The 22,189-nt window shown below is 43.5% G+C and overlaps 2 protein-coding genes across 4 annotated transcripts in view; one reads left to right on the top strand and one right to left on the bottom strand.

Annotated features, from left to right (window-relative positions):
- The window catches only part of thoc1 (THO complex 1), a 102,312-nt gene that overhangs the window by 77,030 nt on the left and 3,093 nt on the right, over nucleotides 1-22,189 (bottom strand). For all 3 annotated transcript variants that reach the window (XM_070892888.1, XM_070892895.1, XM_070892902.1), the window contains exons 2-5: nucleotides 11,041-11,114; nucleotides 10,837-10,897; nucleotides 3,892-3,958; nucleotides 921-1,039 (exon numbers count right to left, since the gene is read on the bottom strand). In XM_070892888.1, coding sequence (XP_070748989.1) covers nucleotides 921-1,039; nucleotides 3,892-3,958; nucleotides 10,837-10,897; nucleotides 11,041-11,114 — 321 coding nt within the window. The remainder of the gene's footprint in view (nucleotides 1-920; nucleotides 1,040-3,891; nucleotides 3,959-10,836; nucleotides 10,898-11,040; nucleotides 11,115-22,189) is intronic.
- Nucleotides 19,213-22,189, top strand: part of trappc9 (trafficking protein particle complex subunit 9) — a 1,402,808-nt gene continuing 1,399,831 nt past the window's right edge. Inside the window, exon 1 of the mRNA XM_070892854.1 lies at nucleotides 19,213-19,231. The gene's annotated coding sequence lies outside the window, so the exon portion shown is untranslated. The remainder of the gene's footprint in view (nucleotides 19,232-22,189) is intronic.

The following is a 22,189-nucleotide window of genomic DNA, read 5'->3' as shown; positions in this document are numbered from 1 at the left end:
CCAACCTCGCTTTCCTCTCCAGAGTCGTTGAACGTGCTGTCGCCCCCCCAAATCCATGCCCACCTTTCCCAGAGCTCTATGTTTGAATCCCTTCAATCTGGTTTCCAAAACAGTATCGAAACAGCTCTCATCAAAGTCACAAATGACATCCTTTATGACTGTGATAAAGGTAAACAATCCCTCCTCATCCTTCTCGACCTGTCTGAAGCCTTTGACACAGTTGACCACTCCATCCTCCTCCAAAGCCTCTCTGCCATCGTTCAACTGGGTGGGACTGCACTCGCCTGGTTCCATTTTTATGTATCTAATCGTATCCAAAAAAATCACCTGCAATGGCTTCTCTCCCCACTCCCGCATCGTTACCTTCAGTGTCCCCCCCCAAGGATCGATCTTTGGCCCCCTACTTTTTTCTCATCTATATGCTGCCCCTTGGCGACATCATCCAAAAACACGGCATCAGTTTCCACATGTACGCTGACAACACCCAGCTGCTCTAACTCACCACCACTTCTCGGTCTCTAAATTGTCAGACAACTTATCCAACATCCAGTACTGGATGAGCAGAAATTTTCTCCAATTAAATATTGGGAAGACCGAAACCATTGTCTTTGATCCCCGCCACAAACTGCATTCCCTAGCATTAACCAAAGCATGAAAGCAAGCAATCTACTCTCAGGCCTCTACTGCTCTGAAATGTAAAGAATTATGCAAAGTGCCTCATTGCTGTTTCGTTACTGAGATTCCCAACGTACTAACAAAGTGAATTTTATTTTCACTCATTAAAAAATGACAAAGAAATTAACTTGTAGAAAGTAAACTATCTGTTTCTCAGGAACAAGTGAATAAAAATACATTGTTTAGTCAATTATTTCATCGGAACTGTTTTTGCTGACAATTATTCTATTTCAAGCATTACTTACGGATTTCCAAGTTCCAACATTTTTTTCCACAAAAGTGAATATTCTGTCGCACTGGTCAAGAGGAAGGCAATCGAGAACATCACCAAGCAGTATAAAGGGTGTTGTCGCAGAGCAGATACCTACACAAGCACAAAATAAGCACTGATGTTATGAGATTATTACAGCATAACATGTTTGTTAGTTTTATAAAACAATGCTATTAAACACGGATGTTATTCTGCACCTAGTGCAACAAGCTAAATGTTCTTCTCTTAATAAAATAGAATAGAAATACATATTCACTTTGGTCATCTTCATGAAGAGTGAAAACAGATGCTGACAGATATTAAGTTGATAATACAAAGGATTCATGATGAGGAACAATTATTAAGATGAGAGATATCATATCACAGGTAACATATTGGTAGTTCAAATAGGGTTTTTAAAGTAAGAGAAGTGAGAATTCTCTCCCCTCCCGGATGAGACAAGGCGCTTAGAGGGCTGAAATTGCCCCTTTTTTGCGACCCATTCTAATGGGGCGTAATGGCCTTTTCGCCCAGGGACGGGCAACAGAAGTGCCTTGGACGAACTTACCCAGGAGGTTTTGGGGGCGATGTGCCGGTAGCACCGCGCCTCGTGATTAGCTTCGTGGTCACTGACCCCTTTACGCCCTGCAAGGGAAATTGCCCCGTCAGCTGCGAGACTGGCGTGGGCGGATATCAGCGGCAGCTTCGCGCTGGCGTGGACATCCGCAGCCGGGGCGCCCCTTAAAGGGGAGGCCCGTGTGTGCCCCGGGCTGCCTATTTTTTTGTCGGCCAACTCTTTGGTTGTCCCGACAATGTCGGCCCTTGCCTCAACCGGGCTGCCATCATACAGCCCGGCACTCCCTTTGGGCGTGCAGAGTGCGCACCAGCCCTCCCCTTTAACTGAAGGGGAGGGGTGTTGTAGCGTGCTAGCGCCACGCAAATCTTCCTTGTTGTGCTGGCCTCTTCAGCGTGGCGCTGCCTCCACCCCTCCAACGAGGTGGAGTGTCTGAGACAGGCAATAAAAGTCTCAGCCCCGGAAGGTTACCGCCTCCAATCGGGGTGTGGGACAATTTCTGCCCTATGGCCTTTAAATATTGTGATTAAAATCATCCTAACTTTAACAAGAAAAAGGAACTGTCAGTTTTCAATTTTGTAAAGGACCAGACGTTAATCAATGTTTAAAACTGAATTTGATATTGACCCAAGTAGATAATTTCCCCCATATCATTTAAGCCTTGTTTTTCTCACTTCTCACTCCATGTTATCATCCTGGCTGAGAGCACATGCAAGTAATCTTTTCCCCAACCTCCAGCAGTCTGTTTTGTAACCATGTGTTAGGTGGTAAACAAGAATAGCCCATGCAATTTGACATCCTGATTTATTCAATTATGTTAGCCTTCATCCAAAGTGTCCCGAAAGACTTTGCCAAGACAAATAGGGAAGAACCTGGTGTGAATACATCCTGCCACAATGTGTGAGTATGCCTATGTGTATAAAAGCAAAACATATTTTCAAATAGGGTCTACTTTCACCCACCCCAAATATATTGCTTAAAAAAACAAAAGCCATGTTTTAAAATAAGCCATTTTAAAGGTAACTACCTGCTCTCCTGCGATGTTGTTCAAAGATAATCTGGGATCCGGAGCATGGTTGTCATGATAACCTGGTCTGCCCCTTTACTCCCTGTGGGGAAGTAGTCTAAACAGGCCCTGAAGTCAATCAGAGCATAAATGTTGGTTGTTGAGGAAAGTTTTCAGATTTCGAAGTGCTTGTAAATTTTCAGTTCCAAGATAGAATAAACTGCTTTTTGATACTTGACTGTGATAGACCAGTGACTCTCTCGTGGCATTGCTCACAGGTAATCTTAGTTTTGGAGCATAACTGTGATGTTAGCTGCTAACCTGACCACTGCCTTTAAGGCTCCAAGTCAATAATTGGCTTTCTATTTCTAAAATTGTTTTGCCTCTGCAAAAAGAAGTGACGTCTGGTCCATGACAAATGCACATTAGATGCAAGTTTATATAGCTATGACTTAATGAAGCTGGTTTACTCTGCCTACACAATAAAAATGTAATCATATTTTTCAACCACCCCTACAAAGAAAGCACTAAATGAGGCTCTTTGTGCAGTAATCTTTACTTCACACAGTATCAAAATAAATATCATGCACTCAAGTATTAAATCAAAACAACTTGCAAAACAACATAGTAAAATGGCCCAAGGTGCTTCACAGGTGTGACACTGAGCCAGATAAGGAGATATTAGGGCAGAGGACCAAAACTTGATCAAAGAGAGAGATTTTAATAAGCGTCTTAAAGAAGGATGGAGAGGTAGAAAGGTGGAGAGGTTTAGGGAGGGAATTCCAGAGCTTTCACATCATGTGTAAATGGCTGAAGTGTTCTGTTGTATTAAACTGTAAAATTAATTTTCATCAATAACTGTCAAATCATATGGTACATAATGCTACTTATTAAATCAGAATTCGATTGTGGAAACCTAGATTTTGGTGTCCAATATATACACGAACAATAGAACAAAAATGACAATGATTCAAGGTTCTATGAACTGTACAAACTTTGGAGCATGTTCAAAAGGCAGTAATGTCATGGGAATTAAGTTATATTTGAACTCTCAAGCTTTGCTCTATTATGACAGCATCTAATTCCCTTGATGTGTTACTGCAGTAAAACACACTTCAGGTTACATGTTTTCCTATAAAGCTATTCAAACAGCTTGTGTTAATGTTTGTATGTAAATTATATATTTACATTTATATATATATATATATATATATATATATAGTATATAATAAATTGATAGTATATCAGCTACAGAAAGCAATTAAAGGTTCTTGATTATAGACTCAAACATTTCAACAACCGAAAGCGCTCAAGGTTAATGGTATTGAGTACTCTTATTTAAAATAAAGGTACTCATTTTGGATAAGATTTTGAATATGCGATTACCTTCTGTGACTCCATTAATGCTAAGGGAGATAATAGACAAGAATTCTTCACATGCCCCTTGTTGTAACTAAAAAGAGAAATAAAGTTTCAATAACAAAGTTACTAACACCCATGTGCTATACAATATTAGTGGTTCATTTGTTTGAAGCCATAATATTGTTAACCCAGTTAGATTATTCTCCATCAAATTTAACATATGCAAAAAACAGATGTGATGACCATCTCTGAGTAACCTGAACTGCAAAAAATTCAACTTGTCCAAGTTATCAGACCTGAAATTCTAAGACTTATTTAAAAAATATGCACTATAAACTTTGATTGAAACTAGATGACTTCTAGAAGACTTTGATCTGAACATTTTTACTTCAAAAATTCAATGGCAGAAAACAAAGTAATTAAGTGACAAAAGGTGGGTAACGACATAGAAAAATGGTTATCAACATTAGCTTCATTGTCGCTGGATCAAAATCGTAGAACTCCCTACCCAACAACATTGTGGGAGCACCTTCACCACACGGACTGCAGCAGCTCAAGAAGGCAGCCCACCATCATCTTCTCAAGGGAAACTAGGGATGGGCAATAAATTACAGCCTTGCCAGTAATGCAGAGGATGAAAAAGAAGTCCTTATCTGATAAAAATTCAATATTCCAAAAGGCAAATACATTTTTTTTTAAAGAAACTATTCTTTTAATCTTAACTTTTATACTAAAGACCATTTGCCAGCAAGCATCACCTTTCAATCAGATATGTAGGTAGGACTATCCACTGTTTGAACATGAGTGGTAGCTGATCACTGGTAATATTAGCTCGTAACTACAGTAGGAAATAATTCTTCAAACAGAAAGTCTTATTGGCAACTACTGGTTTGACCTAGAACTGACAAAGTTTAACCAGATGATTTTGAGTAATTGGCAGTTTTAGGATTCAACCTTGACTGGAAAACAAGCATCCAACAGCTAAGCTACCAGGCCATGTCGTAAGAGAATACCGTTTTTCCACACAATCACAAAGGTTGCACTGCTCTCCATTCATTGCTGAAAAACTGGATTCTGTCATGTTAAAGAGAGCTCTAAATAAAGATCTACTCCAAGCGTGCTACGAACTAGCAGTTATACACAATAAAAACCAACTGAGACATACCAACAAATATATAGGGTATTTCCCATCACAATTTAGGAAAGGTGAAATTTGGAAAATTCACAACAGTAGGCTGGGTCTGTGGATAATGAGAGGGCTAGACAAGTTGGATGCAGAGAGTATATTTCCACTCTGGAGAAACTAAAACTAGGGGGCATAGTCTCAGAATTAGGGGCCGCCCATTTAAAACTGAGGAGGAATTTCTTCTCTCAGAAGGTTGTAAATCTGTGGAATTCTCTGCCTCAGAGTGCTGCGGAGGCTGGGTCTTTGAATAGATGCAAGGCGGAGAAAGACAGATTTTTGAGCGATAAGGGAATAAAGGGTTATGGGGAGCGGGTAGGGAAGTGGAAATGAGTCCATGATCAGATCAGCCATGATCTTATTAAATGACAGAACAGGCTCGAGGAGTCAAATGGCCTACTCCTGCTCCTATTTCTTGCATTCTCTCCCCCACCGCATAAATATGCACATTTCCATTGAAACTACTTCAAACAAAATTTAATGTTTAAATACAATATCAAACAATTCCAGTGAATTCCGAGGAATTCACAATCAGAAAATCCCTCCAGTTCTCGTACTTCTATAAAAAAAAGAGTAAGGGCTCAATTTTCCCCAATGCCGTTTTTTGACGTATTTGAAGAGCTACGCCCCGTTTTTTGGGGGCCCGACTACGCCCCCCAAAAAGTTGAACGTTTTCCTGTTGTAATTTTTTAAATTGGCACTGCGCAACCTATCCTTTAGCTTTGTGGGGGTCGAGCCTAAGGTCTGCGCCGAAAAAAGGAGGGCCCCCCTTCTGCGCATGCGGGGAAAAAAAGACCGTTTTCTACGTGACCGGGGCGCGCATGCCCAGTATGCATTCAGCCATTTTTAAAGAGCCAGTTGTGTGTGAGAACTTTTCTTCTGAGTGGAAAACAATCGGAGCTGCAATACGCAACGCGGCCCAACGAACAAGAATTCCTCACAGGACGAAGTGGAGGCCCTGGTCACCGTAATTGAGGCCCGATGGTACGAGCTGGACACCAGCTGAAGTCAAATAAAAGTTACACCAAAAGAAATGAAGAAACGTTGGAACCAACTTTCACAAGATTACTGTGCAATGGTGACAACTCCAAGGTCCGGAGACCAATGCAAAAAGAAGTGGCAGATCCTTGGTCAAGTAGTTAGTCTAAGTAATATTTTCATTTATTCACTGGATTTGCAATTGTAAATGTGACCATCTGCATGTCTCACCCATCAGAAAGACACCCTCTCTAAAAAGTTATATTTTCATCTTTGCAGAGGAAGGTGGCCCACAACAAAAGAGAGAGAAATCTCACAGGAGGCCTGGCAAATCTGCATCTACTGACACCCATGGAAGAGGGTTGTTGCTTTGATAGGTCCTGTCTGGAGAAAAGCAACCACCACTGCATAAGCTGGACTCACACTCAAGGGAGAGGGTATGTCCTGCAAATTCCAGTCTGGCTTTGCTAAATGTTAAGTACTGCGCGGGCTCGCCATGCTTCAATTCATGGGGATGTCTCCGCCAGCTACGCTTCGGTTGGTGCAATGTGCTATCATTCATCGTGGTCCTTCAATTGAGCCTGCTGCCTGCACTGTGTGAGCCGACTCATGCCCCCCACCCTGCTCCCTCCTCTGCTGCTAATCATTTGTCTGTTCTGTTATATTTTGCAGAACTTGAGGCCAACCCTGACGAGGCTGAAGCCGATGCAGAAGAAAATTCAGACGCGGACGACCCTGAAGAGGAGAACATCTTCCAATCCCACCTTCCAGACCAAGAGCATGGGGTTGAAGGGAAGGGGGAGGATGAAGCCCCCACTGTTGTACTCACTCTGGAGGAGGTGATGAGGTGCCAGTCCCTTTCCTGAGTGACGTGACTGGTGGAACATTTCCTGGTTTCACACTGTCCAAGGCTGCAGGTCTCAGTGGGGTGCAGCAAGCCATACCCAGAGCCCCATCATCCGAGGATGCAGGTCCCAGAGGGGTGCAGTGAGCCACACCCAGGATGAGGAGGGGAAGGAGAGCTCAACAGCACTCTCCTGAGATGCAGGATCTAACAGATGTGGTTCAGATGATGGCAATGAGTGGGGAGAGCATTGACCTTATGCGATCACTCCTGGACACCATCGGTGGGGTGGGTGATGAGGTATCGGGACTGTTGGGAAAAGTAACAATACTCTTGCGAGGAATGGGAACATTTTCCGGGCACATTAGGGATGGAATGTCGCAGGTAGCTGATACACTGTCAGTGCATGAGGAAGGGAATATCGCAGGTAGCTGATACACTGTCAGTGCACGAGGGAGGAATTTGTCGGAGGTAGTTGAGACGCTGTCGGGGCGCATCAGGGAGGGAATGTCAGAGGTAGCTGCTGCAATAAGGGAACACGCTCATACCCCGCGGCGGTTGATGGAATCAACTGCTGCTCCCACTTCAATCCCCAGACCAACCGGGTCTTCCACATTACCGCCTGCCCACACCCCCCAAGTGCGCATTACCTGAGATGCTCGAAAGAATAAGCTTGGTACCAACCCGGGAGACGCTGCGCCACCGCCAGCGGGCAGGGGTGGAGTCATCAAGACCAAGCCCAGCAGGCGGTCTTAGAATAAGGTGGAGGAGAGATGGTTCAGCTTTGTTTGCTGCTGCTGTTATTGTTGTTGTTATTCATCATCATCGGCAGTCCCTCGGAATCGAGGAAGACTTGCTTCCACTCTTAAAATGAATCCTTCGGTGGCTGAACAGTCCAATACGAGAGCCACAGTCCCTGTCACAGGTGGGACAGATAGTCGTTGGGGGAAGGGGTTGGTGGGACAGGTTTGCCGCACGCTCTTTCCGCTGCCTGCGCTTGATTTCTGCATGCTCTCGTTGTTGTTATTATTACTGTTGTTCTTATTGTTATTTAACTGTTCTGAAATTTAAAGTTTTTTGTAAGTGATGTAAATTTACACGTTTAAAAGTTTGTACGTGATCTTAAAGTTTGTAAGTGATCTTAACTGAATAGTTTAAAGTTTGATACAAGAATATTTTATTGAAGTTAAGTACAAAGTGCATTTTGAATAAAATATACATTTTAAATTATAATTGAATCATTTACATTATTTGTTCCATTATTAACACAATACATTACGGAACAGGTCCAAACAATAAACAAGGTCCATTTTTAATAGTTGCCGCTGAGCCTTCATGCAGCAAAGCGTTCATGGGTGAGCTGCTGGCGCAAGGCTCGAGCAATTGTTAAAGGGGCACGACAGCCCGCTCTCCTCCGCCGTCATGCTCCAGGTTCAGGTAGTTGCATGGCTTCCTTATCCTCCACCTCCTCGTCATCTTCATCTTCCTCCTCATCATCGGTTGCTCTCGCCTCAGGTGGGTCTTCTCCTACCAGCTGCTGTTGCCTCATGATGGTTAAGTTGTGCAGCATGCAGCAGACAACAGTGAACTGACCAACAATCTCAGGGGAGTATTGCAAGTAGTCTCCGGAATGGTCCAGGCATCGGAAACGCTGCTTCAAGATGCCAATGGTCCTCTCTATTATGCTGCACGTCGCAATGTGCGACATGTTGTATTCCTGCTCAGCTTCCATCCGGGTTACGCGTAGGGGCTTCATGAGCCAGGTGGTGAGGCCGTACCCTTTGTCCTCCAACAGCCAGTTCTCCCCTTCTGGCTGCTGCTGAAACATGCCAGCTATAGCACTCTCGCGGAGGATGAAAGCATCATGGGTGCTTCCAGGGTATCTTGCATCAACTGCCTTGATGCGATGCATATCGTCACTAACAAGCTGCACGTTCATCGAGTGGAAGCCTTTTCTGTTCCTGTACCTCTTGGAATTGTCCAAAGGTGCTCGCAAGGCGATGTGGGTGCAATCAATGCAGCCCTGGGCCTTGGGGAAGCCAGCAATCCTGGAGAAGTCCACAACCCTGTCACGCATTGTCAGTCATGGGGAACTTTATGTTGTCATTCCTCCAGGTATATAGTTCAGCAGTCACCTGCCGAATGCAGATGAGTTCCATGTTGAGAAATGGCACACATATCCCCAGTTCTGGCCTGGAATGATCTAGATGCATAAAATGAAAGTGCAGCTGTAACCTTTACTTCAACTGACAAAGCAGTCCTCCTAATGCTTCGAGGGTGCAGGTCTGCTTTTATTAACTCACAGATCTCAGTTACAACTTCTTTGCGGAAACGCAGCCTTCTCACACAGTCTGCCTCACTCAGGTGCCGGTATGAACGCCTGTCTCGATATACCCGATGTGGGTAAGCCTTCTGCCCATCATCCTATGTGGTCTGAGGTTCCTCAGGTGATGCTGTCTAATCAATCTTCTCTGCAGCACCATGATCATGCAAAAGGCTTGCACGAGATATGGCATTGTCAATATTGCCCCCATAATTAAATTGTAGTGATGCAACAACCTCAAAACACTCGGAAAAAGCACTTCCCTTTCTCTCTCCAAGGTGGATGCCCAAGTATGGACCACACCCTGGTTTGCACATGCGCAATAGGCTTGCTTACAACAGGAAGCTACACATTCAATTAAGATATTTGGGGCAACAAAGTGTAGTGCAATTCTTGAATTTTTTTTCAAAGTACCACCCCACCACCTCACCTCTCCTCACTAGGCTCGAGCGTCGGCCGGCAGAATCGCTCCCTCGTCCAGACAAAGGGCCTTGGCTTCCATCCCCACCACCGCCTCCCGCCCTCCTGGGCTTCTTCTGAAGCCGAGTCCCGAGGTCCTGTGTCCGGGCGAAGGAGCGATTCTGCTGGACGACGCTCCGACCTTCAAGCCTGGTGAGGAGAGGTTCGGTAATCAAAAATTCAAGAATTGCATTACACTTCCAATTTCTTCTTTTTGACTTTTAAAAAATGAAGATTTATGATGCATATTCTCTGCCTTCTTCACTCCCTCCAAAACCTCGGCTAAAAACAATGGCGTCTTTCTGCGCCGATTTTGTAACGTGCGCTGATTTTTGTTACGTGCCCAGGAGGTTTTTTGGGAGTGGTCACATACGCCGTCGTAGAAAAAATATAAGTTGGCCAAACTTGTTTAAATGTCAAAAACTGGCACAGACATCAGTTTACGCCCCATGACGCAAAAAAAATCGTACCTAAGTGAATTTCGCTGGTGCAGAAACTTTGGGGAAACTTGGGAGATTTTTATTTATTCCAAAAAAAGGGCACAGATAATTGGAGAAAATTGAGCCCTAAGTTTCACTGTTTTTCTTTCCTATTTTTAATTCTTATTGCACTGCGGATACAGGCCTGTCTGGCACTATAGGTGTCACTGATTACTCTTCTGTCACCATTCCTTCTAGGTTTGATGCACTTTTATGCAATAAAGATGAATGCAACTGTGTCTATAATTATATTATACATTGATAGACAAACTGTATAATACTTTCAATGTTCAATCTACGTATATGATAATTTTGTTTTGACTATTCACTTTGTTCTTAACTTCATTAGTATTTCAGAACCTTTATCATTACAATCAATATCTAAAGTTGTAAAAGAAATGTCTCTGCCATAAATAACAGAATTCATAGAAACATAGAAAATAGGTGCAGGAGTAGGCCATTCGGCCCTTCTAGCCTGCACCACCATTCAATGAGTTCATGGCTGAACATTCAACTTCAGTACCCCATTCCTGCTTTCTCGCCATACCCCTTGATCCCCCTAGTAGTAAGGACCTCATCTAACTCCTTTTTGAATATATTTAGTGAATTGGCCTCAACAACTTTCTGTGGTAGAGAATTCCACAGGTTCACCACTCTGTGGGTGAAGAAGTTCCTCCGCATCTCGGTCCTAAATGACACTTACAATTTTTTCTTCAAGAATGCCTCTGAACGCCTGATCCAGTGTTGTTTTCTTTTCTGTTTCACTGCATTGAAACAAAGCAAGCATGCATTCTTAAAAAAAGCATTCCACTCTCTGATAAATCACATAAAAGCTAATGTAAAACACCAACAGCTCCTTTAAGTTGGTCAGTTTTAAATGTGCAAGCTAAAAGGTGAATTCACTCACCCTCCACTCAACTGGCTGAAGATAAGAATTAGTGGCTTGACATTCTTGCCGTTCAAAGCTTCTTTTGTACAAATCTAGTGAAACAAAGGTAAACTGCAGTGAGGCTCATAAATGTATTTCACGGTTAGGTTTCAAAGTGATGTCTTCCTTACTCAATTAAAAATTGAGTTTATCAACTGTGTGAATTAGCAGTCTCTGACAACTGCGAAAACAATTTTTGTAAATGCAATTACACCTATCTAAAGCTTAAACAGTTTCCAATTCTGCCTCTTTACCTCCTTCAAGATAATCCTTAAAACATACCTCTTTGACCAAGCTTTTGGTCACCTGTGCTAATTTCTACTTACGCGGCTCGGTGTCAAATTTTTATCCCATAATACTCCTGTGAAGTGCCTTGGGATGCTACGTTAAAGACGCTACATAAATACACATTGTTGTTGTTGTTGAACAGTTTCCTTCGCAGAGCAAGGTACAGTGACAAATTAAATAGCTCAAAACTGAACGTCTAACTCCAATTGACATGTAGTAAAAGGTGAAAGTATATGGGATTGATTCCCCAATTACTGAAATATAAAATAAATGTTAAGACTATATGAGATGGAATTACTTTTCCAGTAAAATAAAGAGAAACAGTTATTTCAGATACTAAGAAGAAAGCTTTTGTATGGACTTAGTTCAGAGAGATATTTTCCTCAGTCCTTCCTTCAGCATATTAAAATGAATTGTTTTGTAAAGATCTGACATATTCACAACTTAAACATGCCAAATGCAAAAATCTGGAGTGGGGAGGCTGGAGGAAAGGAACAATTGCTCCAGTTGATATGCATTATTAACTTTTTAAACCCATCTGCAGCTAATTTTGTATCGTTCTTCAACGGCAACACAAAATTACATACAAAATAACTATTGTGTTCCATGACATTACATCAGCCCTTCGCAAACGTGTAATGGACATACTGCAACAGCCAGTTTGTGCATGTATGAAATAAACCCCACAGTGCAGCCACTTTACAGGAAGATTGGCTCCATTAACTACTGGTAAATATGGGAGAGCAGCTCAATTAGTAATAAATTCATACATTGAACACTAGGTGGTTTATTTTCTGCATATCAACAGTCCACATGTATCCTCTGTGTATTTTCTCCCCTCCACATCTGCATGTCATTCATCCCCAAGGTTTCCTGCAAGAGCTTCTTGATTGATTTCCTTTCAGCTAAAATCTAATTTTGGTGTTGGTTTAGTACTTCTACTGGTTGCAAATAGGATCCAGAGCATCATTCAAAAAATTGATTATTTGGGCATTCATCTTATTGCTGTTTGTGGGATCTTGCTGTGCACAATTGGCTGCTACCTTTGCCGACATTACAAAGTTCCATGCAAATGGATACCAGTTAAGGTCAAAGCTTTGGACTCCAGCGTAAATTTTGGGAATGGATTATAAATTGCCTTGAAAGGTGCCTGCCAGTGAAGTTAATGTCTGGGTGTGAGAAGTACCGGATGCTCCAGGGATTGGCATTGGGACTATGACTGTTTCTAATTTAAATCAATGGTCCAGAAATTCCAACATCCCGGGCCCGTACGAAGTTTCTACGGACCCGGGAAGGCATCGGAAAAGCCGGTTTTCAGTGTGCAATGTGCATGAGCTGAAAACCGACTTTTCCGATCCGAGACAGATCGGGAGTGAGGACATTTGCACGGGCAAGGTCGCGGGATTTACGCGTATCTTGCCCGGCAAATGTCTTCAAAACTCTTGCGCCTGATAAAAGCAGGATAGCGCAGATGAATACATGGCTTGAGCAGTGGTGCAGCAGGGAGGGATTCAAATTCCTGGGGCATTGGAACCGGTTCTGGGGGAGGTGGGACCAGTACAAACCGGACGGTCTGCACCTGGCCAGGACCGGAACCAATGTCCTAGGGGGAGTGTTTGCTAGTGCTGTTGGGGAGGATTTAAACTAATATTGCAGGGGGATGGGAACCTATGCAGGGAGACAGAGGGAGACAAAAATGAGGCAAAAGCAAAAGACAGAAAGGAGATGAGGAAAAGTGGAGGGCAGAGAAACCCAAGGCAAAGAACAAAAAGGGCCACTGTACAGCAAAATTCTAAAAGGACAAAGGGTGTTAAAAAAGCAAGCCTGAAGGCTTTGTGTCTTAATGCAAGGAGTATCCGCAATAAGGTGGATGAATTAAGTGTGCAAATAGATGTTAACAAACATGATGTGATTGGGATTACGGAGACGTGGCTCCAAGATAATCAGGGCTGGGAACTCAACATCCATGGGTATTCAACATTCAGGAAGGATAGAATAAAAGGAAAAGGAAGTGGGGTAGCATTGCTGGTTAAAGAGGAGATTAATGCAACAGTTAGGAAAGACATTAGCTTGGATGATGTGAAATCTATATGGGTAGAGCTGCAGAACACTAAAGGGCAAAAAATGTGAGTGGGAGTTGTGTACAGACCTCCAAACAGTAGTAGTGATGTTCGGGAGGGCATCAAACAGGAAATTAGGAGTGCATGCAATAAAGGTGCAGCAGTTATAATGGATGACTTTAATATGCACATAGATTGGGCTAGCCAAACTGGAAGCAATACGGTGGAGGAGGATTTCCTGGAGTGCATAAGGGATGGTTTTCTAGACCAATATGTCGAGGAACCAACTAGGGGGGAGGCCATCTTAGACTGGGTGTTGTGTATTGAGAGAGGATGAATTAACAATCTCATTGTGCGAGGCCCCTTGGGGAAGAGTGACCATAATATGGTGGAATTCTGCATTAGGATGGAGAATGAAACAGTTAATTCAGAGACCATGGTCCAGAACTTAAAGAAGGGTAACTTTGAAGGTATGAGGCGTGAATTGGCTAAGATGGATTGGCGAATGATACTTAAGGGGTTGACTGTGGATGGGCAATGGCAGACATTTAGAGACCGCATGGATGAATTACAACAATTGTACATTCCTGTCTGGCGTAAAAATAAAAAAGGGAAGGTGGCTCAACCGTGGCTATCAAGGGAAATCAGGGATAGTATTAAAGCCAAGGAAGTGGCATACAAATTGGCCAGAAATAGCAGCGAACCTGGGGACTGGGAGAAATTTAGAACTCAGCAGAGGAGGACAAAGAGTTTGATTAGGGCAGGGAAAATGGAGTACGAGAAGAAGCTTGCAGGGAACATTAAGGCGGATTGCAAAAGTTTCTATAGGTATGTAAAGAGAAAAAGGTTAGTAAAGACAAACGTAGGTCCCCTGCAGTCAGAATCAGGGGAAGTCATAATGGGGAACAAAGAAATGGCAGACCAATTGAACAAGTACTTTGGTTCAGTATTCACTAAGGAGGACACAAACAACCTTCCGGATATAAAAGGGGTCAGAGGGTCTAGTAGGGAGGAGGAACTGAGGGAAATCTTTATTAGTCGGGAAATTGTGTTGGGGAAATTGATGGGATTGAAGGCCGTTAAATCCCCAGGGCCTGATGGACTGCATCCCAGAGTACTTAAGGAGGTGGCCTTGGAAATAGCGGATGCATTGACAGTCATTTTCCAACATTCCATTGACTCTGGATCAGTTCCTATCGAGTGGAGAGTAGCCAATGTAACACCACTTTTTAAAAAAGGAGGGAGAGAAAGCAGGGAATTATAGACCTCAGTAGTGGGTAAAATGATGGAATCAATTATTAAGGATGTCATAGCAGCGCATTTGGAAAATGGTGACATGATAGGTCCAAGTCAGCATGGATTTGTGAAAGGGAGATCATGCTTGACAAATCTTCTGGAATTTTTTGAGGATGTTTCCAGTAAAGTGGACAAAGGAGAACCAGTTGATGTGGTATATTTGGACTTTCAGAAGGCTTTCGACAAGGTCCCACACAGGAGATTAATGTGCAAAGTTAAAGCACATGGGATTGGGGGTAGTGTGCTGACGTGGATTGAGAACTGGTTGTCAGACAGGAAGCAAAGAGTAGGAGTAAATGGGTACTTTTCAGAATGGCAGGCAGTGACTAGTGGGGTACCGCAAGGTTCTGTGCTGGGGCCCCAGCTGTTTACATTGTACATTAATGATTTAGACGAGGGGATTAAATGTAGTATCTCCAAATTTGCGGATGACACTAAGTTGGGTGGCAGTGTGAGCTGCGAGGAGGATGCTATGAGGCTGCAGAGTGACTTGGATAGGTTAGGTGAGTGGGCAAATGCGTGGCAGATGAAGTATAATGTGGATAAATGTGAGGTTATCCACTTTGGTGGTAAAAACAGAGAGACAGACTATTATCTGAATGGTGACAGATTAGGAAGGGGGAAGGTGCAGCGAGACCTGGGTGTCATGGTACATCAGTCATTGAAGGTTGGCATGCAGGTACAGCAGGCGGTTAAGAAAGCAAATGGCATGTTGGCCTTCATAGCGAGGGGATTTGAGTACAGGGGCAGGGAGGTGTTGCTACAGTTGTATAGGGCCTTGGTGAGGCCACACCTGGAGTATTGTGTACAGTTTTGGTCTCCTAACTTGAGGAAGGACGTTCTTGCTATTGAGGGAGTGCAGCGAAGATTCACCAGACTGATTCCCGGGATGGTGGGACTGACCTATCAAGAAAGACTGGATCAACTGGGCTTGTATTCACTGGAGTTCAGAAGAGTGAGAGGGGACCTCATAGAAACGTTTAAAATTCTGACGGGTTTGGACAGGTTGGATGCAGGAAGAATGTTCCCAATGTTGGGGAAGTCCAGAACCAGGGGTCACAGTCTAAGGATAAGGGGTAAGCCATTTAGGACCGAGATGAGGAGAAACTTCTTCACCCAGAGAGTGGTGAACCTGTGGAATTCTCTACCACAGAAAGTAGTTGAGGCCAATTCACTAAATATATTCAAAAGGGAGTTAGATGAAGTCCTTACTACTCGGGGGATCAAGGGGTATGGCGAGAAAGCAGGAAGGGGGTACTGAAGTTTCATGTTCAGCCATGAACTCATTGAATGGCGGTGCAGGCTAGAAGGGCTGAATGGCCTGCTCCTGCACCTATTTTCTATGTTTCTCTAAAACACAATTAAAACATAAAAAATAAAATTTTAAAAACATATTATTTTTAAAACCCTGCCCATTAAATTACATACCATCCTGGAGTCTCGGTTGCGGCCGCAGAAACGCTATCTATTCCCCTTACAATTGAATCCCCTATCACTATCGCTCTCCCACTCTTTTTCCTGCCCTCTTGTGCAGCAGAGCCAGCCACTGTGCCTTGAACTTGGCTGCTGCTGCCCGCCCCTGGTGAGTCATCCCCCCCAACAGAACTCAAAGCGGTGTCTGTTTTGCAGGGAGATGACCGCAGGGGACCCCTGCACTACCTTTCTTGCATTGCTCTTCCTGTTGGTCTTCCATTCTCTATCTGGCTCTTCACCCTTCACCTACGGTAAGACCAACTCGCTACACGTGCTAATCACGTCATTCTCAGCATCATGGATGCTCCAGAGTGAATCCACCCTCAGCTCCAATTCCGCAACGCAGTCCGTCAGGAGCTGGAGGCGGATACACTTCCCGCACACATAGTCGTCAGGGACACCGGAAATGTCCCTGAGTTCCCACATGGTACAAGAGGAGCATATCACGTGTCCGAGCTCACCTTTAGATACATGTCAGGTGTTTTTTAAAATGTTTTATGTGGTGTTTGTGTGTTACTCATTCACAGTAATAGGAGATTCGGACTTATGAATCTCCTGTTACTATGAATGAGAAAATACTGACCTGTGATTGGGTGTCCAGGCCAACGTGACTCCTGCGGATGTCCCAACATTAATGCGCTGCGACGCACAGTCACGAGATGCTTCCGGACCGGGCCTAGCAGCTTCAGGTAAGTGCACATTTTCTGTCCATTCTTTTTAGTGCTTTGCCCGCGGGAAGACCTCGAGAGGAATTTCTGGGCCACTGACTTGGATTCAGAACTCCATGCAAATTTGCAGATAACACCAAACTAGAGGTTGCAATGGAATTGGAGGAGGCAGTTCAGAAACTACCAAACAAGCCGGACAAAATGTTAAGTGGGCAAAATGGCAACTTAAATTTAATATAGACAAACGTAAACTACTGTACACAAGGAAGAAAAATGGGCACCATGTACTTCATGAATGGTATTGGAATAGTTACAAATTTGCATTTTCGGAGACTTAACATTTCTAATGGAGCAGCAGTCAACAAACTAATACAATGCTGAATGATGTACTCAGATCAGTACAAGTCAGAGGAAGTCGTGATCAACCTGTACAGTGCTTTGTCAGACCTTAAGTATTATCTACCAGCGTTGTCTCCGCAAGATCCTGCAAATCCCGAGAGGACAGATGCACCAACGTTAGTGTCCTTGATCAGGCCAACATCCTCAGCATCGAAGCACTGACCATACTCGACCAGCTCCGTTGGGCGGTCACATTGTTCGCATGCCTGACACAAGACTCCCAAAGCAATCGCTCTACTCGAAACTCCTACACGACAAACGTGCCCCAGGTGGCAGAGGCAACATTTCAAGGACACCCTCAAAGCCTCCTTGATGAAATGCAACATCCCCACCATCACCTGGGAGTCCCTGGCCAAAGACCCTCCCCTAAGTGGATGAAGAGCATCCGGGAGGGCACTGAGCACCTCGAGTCTCGTCACCGAGAGCATGCAGAAAACAAGCGCAGGCAGCGGAAGGAGTGTGCGGCAAACCAGTCCCACCCACCCTTTCCTTCAGCAACTGTCTGTCCCACCTGTGACAGAGACCGTAATTCCCATATTGGACTGTTCAGTCACCAAAGAACTAACTCACTTTTCAAGTGAAGCAAGTCTTCCTCGATTTCGAAGGACTGCCTATGATGATGATGATGTCGAGCTCTGATAACTGAAACACAGGGGAAACATTCTAGGCAGTACAGAGAGGAGCCACAAGGCTGATCCCCAGAGACAAGGATCTAAGTTACATAGAATTATATAGAATATACAGCACAGAAACTAGTGCTGGTGTTTATGCTCCACACGAGTCTCTTCCCATTCTGTCTATCCCCATCTCAGCCTTTCAGCATAACTTTCTATTCCCTTTTCTCTCATGTACTCGTCTAATTTTCTTTTGAAAGCATCTAAATTATTGGCCTCAACCACTTCCTGTGATAGCAAGTTCCACATTCTAAACTCTCTAAGGAAAGAAATTTCTCCTCATTACCCTATTGGATGTTTTAGTAACTTTCTTGTATTTATGGCCCCTAGTTTTGGATTTTCCCACAAGTGGAAACATTCTCTCCACATCTACCCTAACCAACCCATTCATAATTTTAAAGCCCTCCATCAGGTCTCCTCTGAATCCTCTCTTTTCTGAAGAAAAAAGATCCAACCAGTTCAATCTTTCCCAATAGTCCAATGCTCCTATGTCCTTTTCATAGTACGAAGACCAGAACTGCGCGCAGTACTCGAAGTGAGGTGTTAGAAATCAAGGGTACACAAAATGCCTATGGTTATGCAACTAAAACTGTGACACGAAGAATGTTGTTTAATTGGTTGTGTTGAATTGGAGACGAAGTGTTTCCTCAGACTGGTATCAGATGCTGAGAAGTGCTAATGTTTTGGTTCTCTGCTGAAATGTTATAGCATTCTGCACTATGACAACCATTATCTGTTGTTTTCAAGTTAAGATTTCAACTGAGTTTATGTATCTTTAAAACAATGAGTTTTAGAAAGACTTAGAGTGGATGGGAGTTGTGGGAGTTAACGTGAACAATTTGCTACATCGTAAAGGAGATAACGACCCGAAAGCGAGTAGTATTCTGGTTTGGGCCTCATGAGATCAAAGGGAGGATAGGACAAAAGAGATAAGACACGAATTTCAAAGGAAGAAACCTTGAGAAAATATACACAGAAAAATGTGGCCAAAATCATGAGACATCTTTAGGGAGGGTTCTTGATTCAGAATCGAAACAAAGAACTCGACACAGCATTGGATAGGGAGATTTTAGGGGAACCTCTATTGGTCAAATGGTCTTGTCAATATCCCATATCAGGTCCACCCCGAAAAAAGAGAATAAAAATAGCCTCCTCAAGGCTGTCCTCACAAACGGTGTGTGGGAGAATGAAACAGTTTTGCTGGTTGAATGCTCTTTGAGTAATCCCATGCTTTACAGAAGGAAGCTCTAAACAAAGAGAAAGAAGTTGTAAGCCAGAGAACTGCTCACGTGCGCCAGCTGTTTGTCCGATCGTAAGCAGCTACTTGTCATGATCCTATGTTTTTGCTGTATAACTAATGTGTTATATTCCGTCTTAAACTTTGATTAAACAAAATATACCCACCAGATTGGTTTACAGTCGATCCTGATCATTAAATTGACTAGCGATAGCCTTAATTTGGATATTTCTAACAGAGGTCTGACCAGAGTCCTATACAAATTTAACGTAATCTCATTACTTTTGAATTCAATACACATAGGAATAAATCCCAATGCTTTGTTAGTATTTTAATCACTTTGCTGACCTGTGATGCCACTTTTAATGATTTGTTCACCTGTATCACTGGATCCCTTTGCTCTTCTATCCTGTTCAGTTTTTTTATTTTCTGAGGTGTGATGTTTCTACTTTTCCTACCAAAGTGCATCACCTCATATTTATGTATGTTAAAAGTTAATTTGTCATTTAACTGCCCAGTCTGCAAGGTTTCTAATGTCTTCTTGTATTATGTTGCATTCTTCCTCAGTTAGCTATTCCCTCGCCCCCCAACCTCCAGTTTGGTTTCATCTGCAAATTTTGATATTGAGTTACTTATTCCTAAGTCCAAATCATTAATGTAAATTATGAGTAATAGTGGTTCCAGCTCTGATTCTTGTGGAACACTGCTTTCTACCTTCCTCCAATTTGAATAACAACCCTTTTCCCCTCTCTGCTTTCTATTTTATAGCCAATTTGCTGTCCATTTAGCCCGACGCCATATGCCCTAACCTTTCTCATAAGCCGACTATGTGGTACCTTATCAAAGACTTTTTGAAAATCAAAATATGTGACATCTACTGCATTACCCATGTCTATACTTTCCGTTCCCTCTTCAAATAATTTTTTCAGGTTAGTTTAGCATGACTGACCCTTTTGGAATCCGTGCTGACTATTTATGCTCTTCTATCACTTCTTTCAGTATAGATTCCAGTATCTTTCCTATCATACGCCTCAATTTTCCCCAGTAATTTGCGCCGTTTTTTTGGAGCAAGCTGCTTTTTTTGGCTTAAGTTAAAAATCCACAGTTTCCCGAATCAACTTGCACCAGCGTGACCCAGTTAGTTACAATTTTTTTTAAGTATGTTTTTTTTCAGCCAAAGGGGGCGTGACCTGCCACCCGCACCAATTCTGGCCATTTAGACAAGTTTGGCCAGCTGAGAGTTGCTCCAGTTTTGCTTAGGCCAGCGTATGCGGCCTGTGCAGAAAAACCTTAAAGAAATCGCGCAAGTAAGGAAATCAGCACAGGTAAGTGCAGCAGATGCCCAGACAGCAGTAGCAGAAAAGAGAGAGGGAGAAAGAGGTGGGGGAGGGGATGAGAGGGGGTGAGGGGAAGCCTTTCGGGTGTAGTTAGGTGCGGGGACTGGGAGGGAGGAGGCCATTCGGCCTGGGATAGGAGTGAGGGAGCAGACCGGCAAGCCCTTCGGCCTGGACTAGGAGCAGGACCAGTAAGGCACTCAGGGCCGGGGTCAGGCGGGGATCAGACCGGCAAGCCGTTCGGCCTGGGTTCGGAATGGGACTGGTGAGGCACTCGGGAGCAGGGTCAGGCAGGGGATTGGATCGGCAAGCCCTTCGGCCAGAGCTAGGGGACCAGGACCGGCAAGGCACTCTTGGGATGGTAGGGGAGTGGGACTGGCAAGGCACAGGCAAGGGGCTTGGGGCGGGCAAGGCAAGCAGACCGGCAAGCCCTTTGGCCAGGGCTAGGGGCGGGGAGCCGGACCGGCTTTAATAATTGGAGGTAAGTTGCTGCAATATATTTTGATGTGTTTTTAAGTTGATGCAATGAGTTTTAATGTGTTTTTAAGTTGATTCAATATGTTTTAATGTGTTGCGAGCTGGCTGTATGTTTCACTTTGCAGCTCAGATCGCAGTGTGTTTCTGGTTACCGTGGCAACCCGGTCTTTTTGGCGCAGATAAAGGCTCCACCCCCAAAACTAAAGGACAAGTTAGACCATGCCAAAATAAAGAAATCCAACAGGGAAACTTCGAACATTTTTTGGCATACTTCGATCCCCAAAAAACAGGTGCAACTCTTCAAGAACGCCAAAAAAAAAACTTTGGGGAAAATTGAGCCCAATGACATTAAGTTGGGACTGGTATATAGATCTCGGGTTTTGTTCTATCTCCTTTTTGTATATAGGAACAATGTTGTCTGTCTGCCAGTTCTCTGGCACCAACCCCTCTTCAATGGAACTTTTGTATATATAAACTAGTGCCTCTGCTAGCTCCTCCCTAATTTCCTTGAGTATGATGTGCAAGTGCATAACATCCGGACCAAAGCTTTAATCCTCTTTAGTTTTGCTAGTTGGTCAATTATTTTCTCCCTTTCTATCCAACTGTATTAATATTTTTTTTAAGCTCATCCTCTCGTGAAGTGTCTATTGCATCATGTTTAGTTTAAAAACTGAGGCAAAGTAGTTATTCAAAACTTCTGCCATTTCTCTATCATTACCTGTGAATTTATCTCGTTCATCCTTTAGTAGCCCTATCTCTACTTTAATTTTCCTTTGTTATTTACGTGTTTATAGAACACTTTATTATTTAGAAACATAGAAATTAGGTGCAGGAGCAGGCCATTTGGCCCTTCGAGCCTGCACCACCATTCAATAAAATCATGGCTGATCATTCAACCTCAGTACCCCTTTCCTGCGTTCTCTCCATACCCCTTGATCCCTTTGGCCGTAAGGGCCATATCTAACTCCCTTTTGAATATATCTAACGAACTGGCCTCAACAACTTTCTGCGGCAGAGTGAAGAAGTTTCTCCTCATCTCGGTCCTAAATGGCTTACCCCTTATTCTTAGACTGTAACTGCAGGTTCTGGAACTCCCCAGCAACGGGAACATTCTTCCTGTCTCTAACCTGTCCAATCCCGTCAGAATTTTATATGTTTCTATGAGATCCCCTCTCATTCTTCTAAACTCCAGTGGATACAAGTCCAGTTGATCCAGTCTCTC

Source organism: Pristiophorus japonicus, chromosome 1, assembly GCF_044704955.1.
Source record: "Pristiophorus japonicus isolate sPriJap1 chromosome 1, sPriJap1.hap1, whole genome shotgun sequence".
Lineage (NCBI taxonomy): Eukaryota > Metazoa > Chordata > Chondrichthyes > Pristiophoridae > Pristiophorus > Pristiophorus japonicus.
This window is presented reverse-complemented; position numbering and strand designations above follow the sequence as displayed.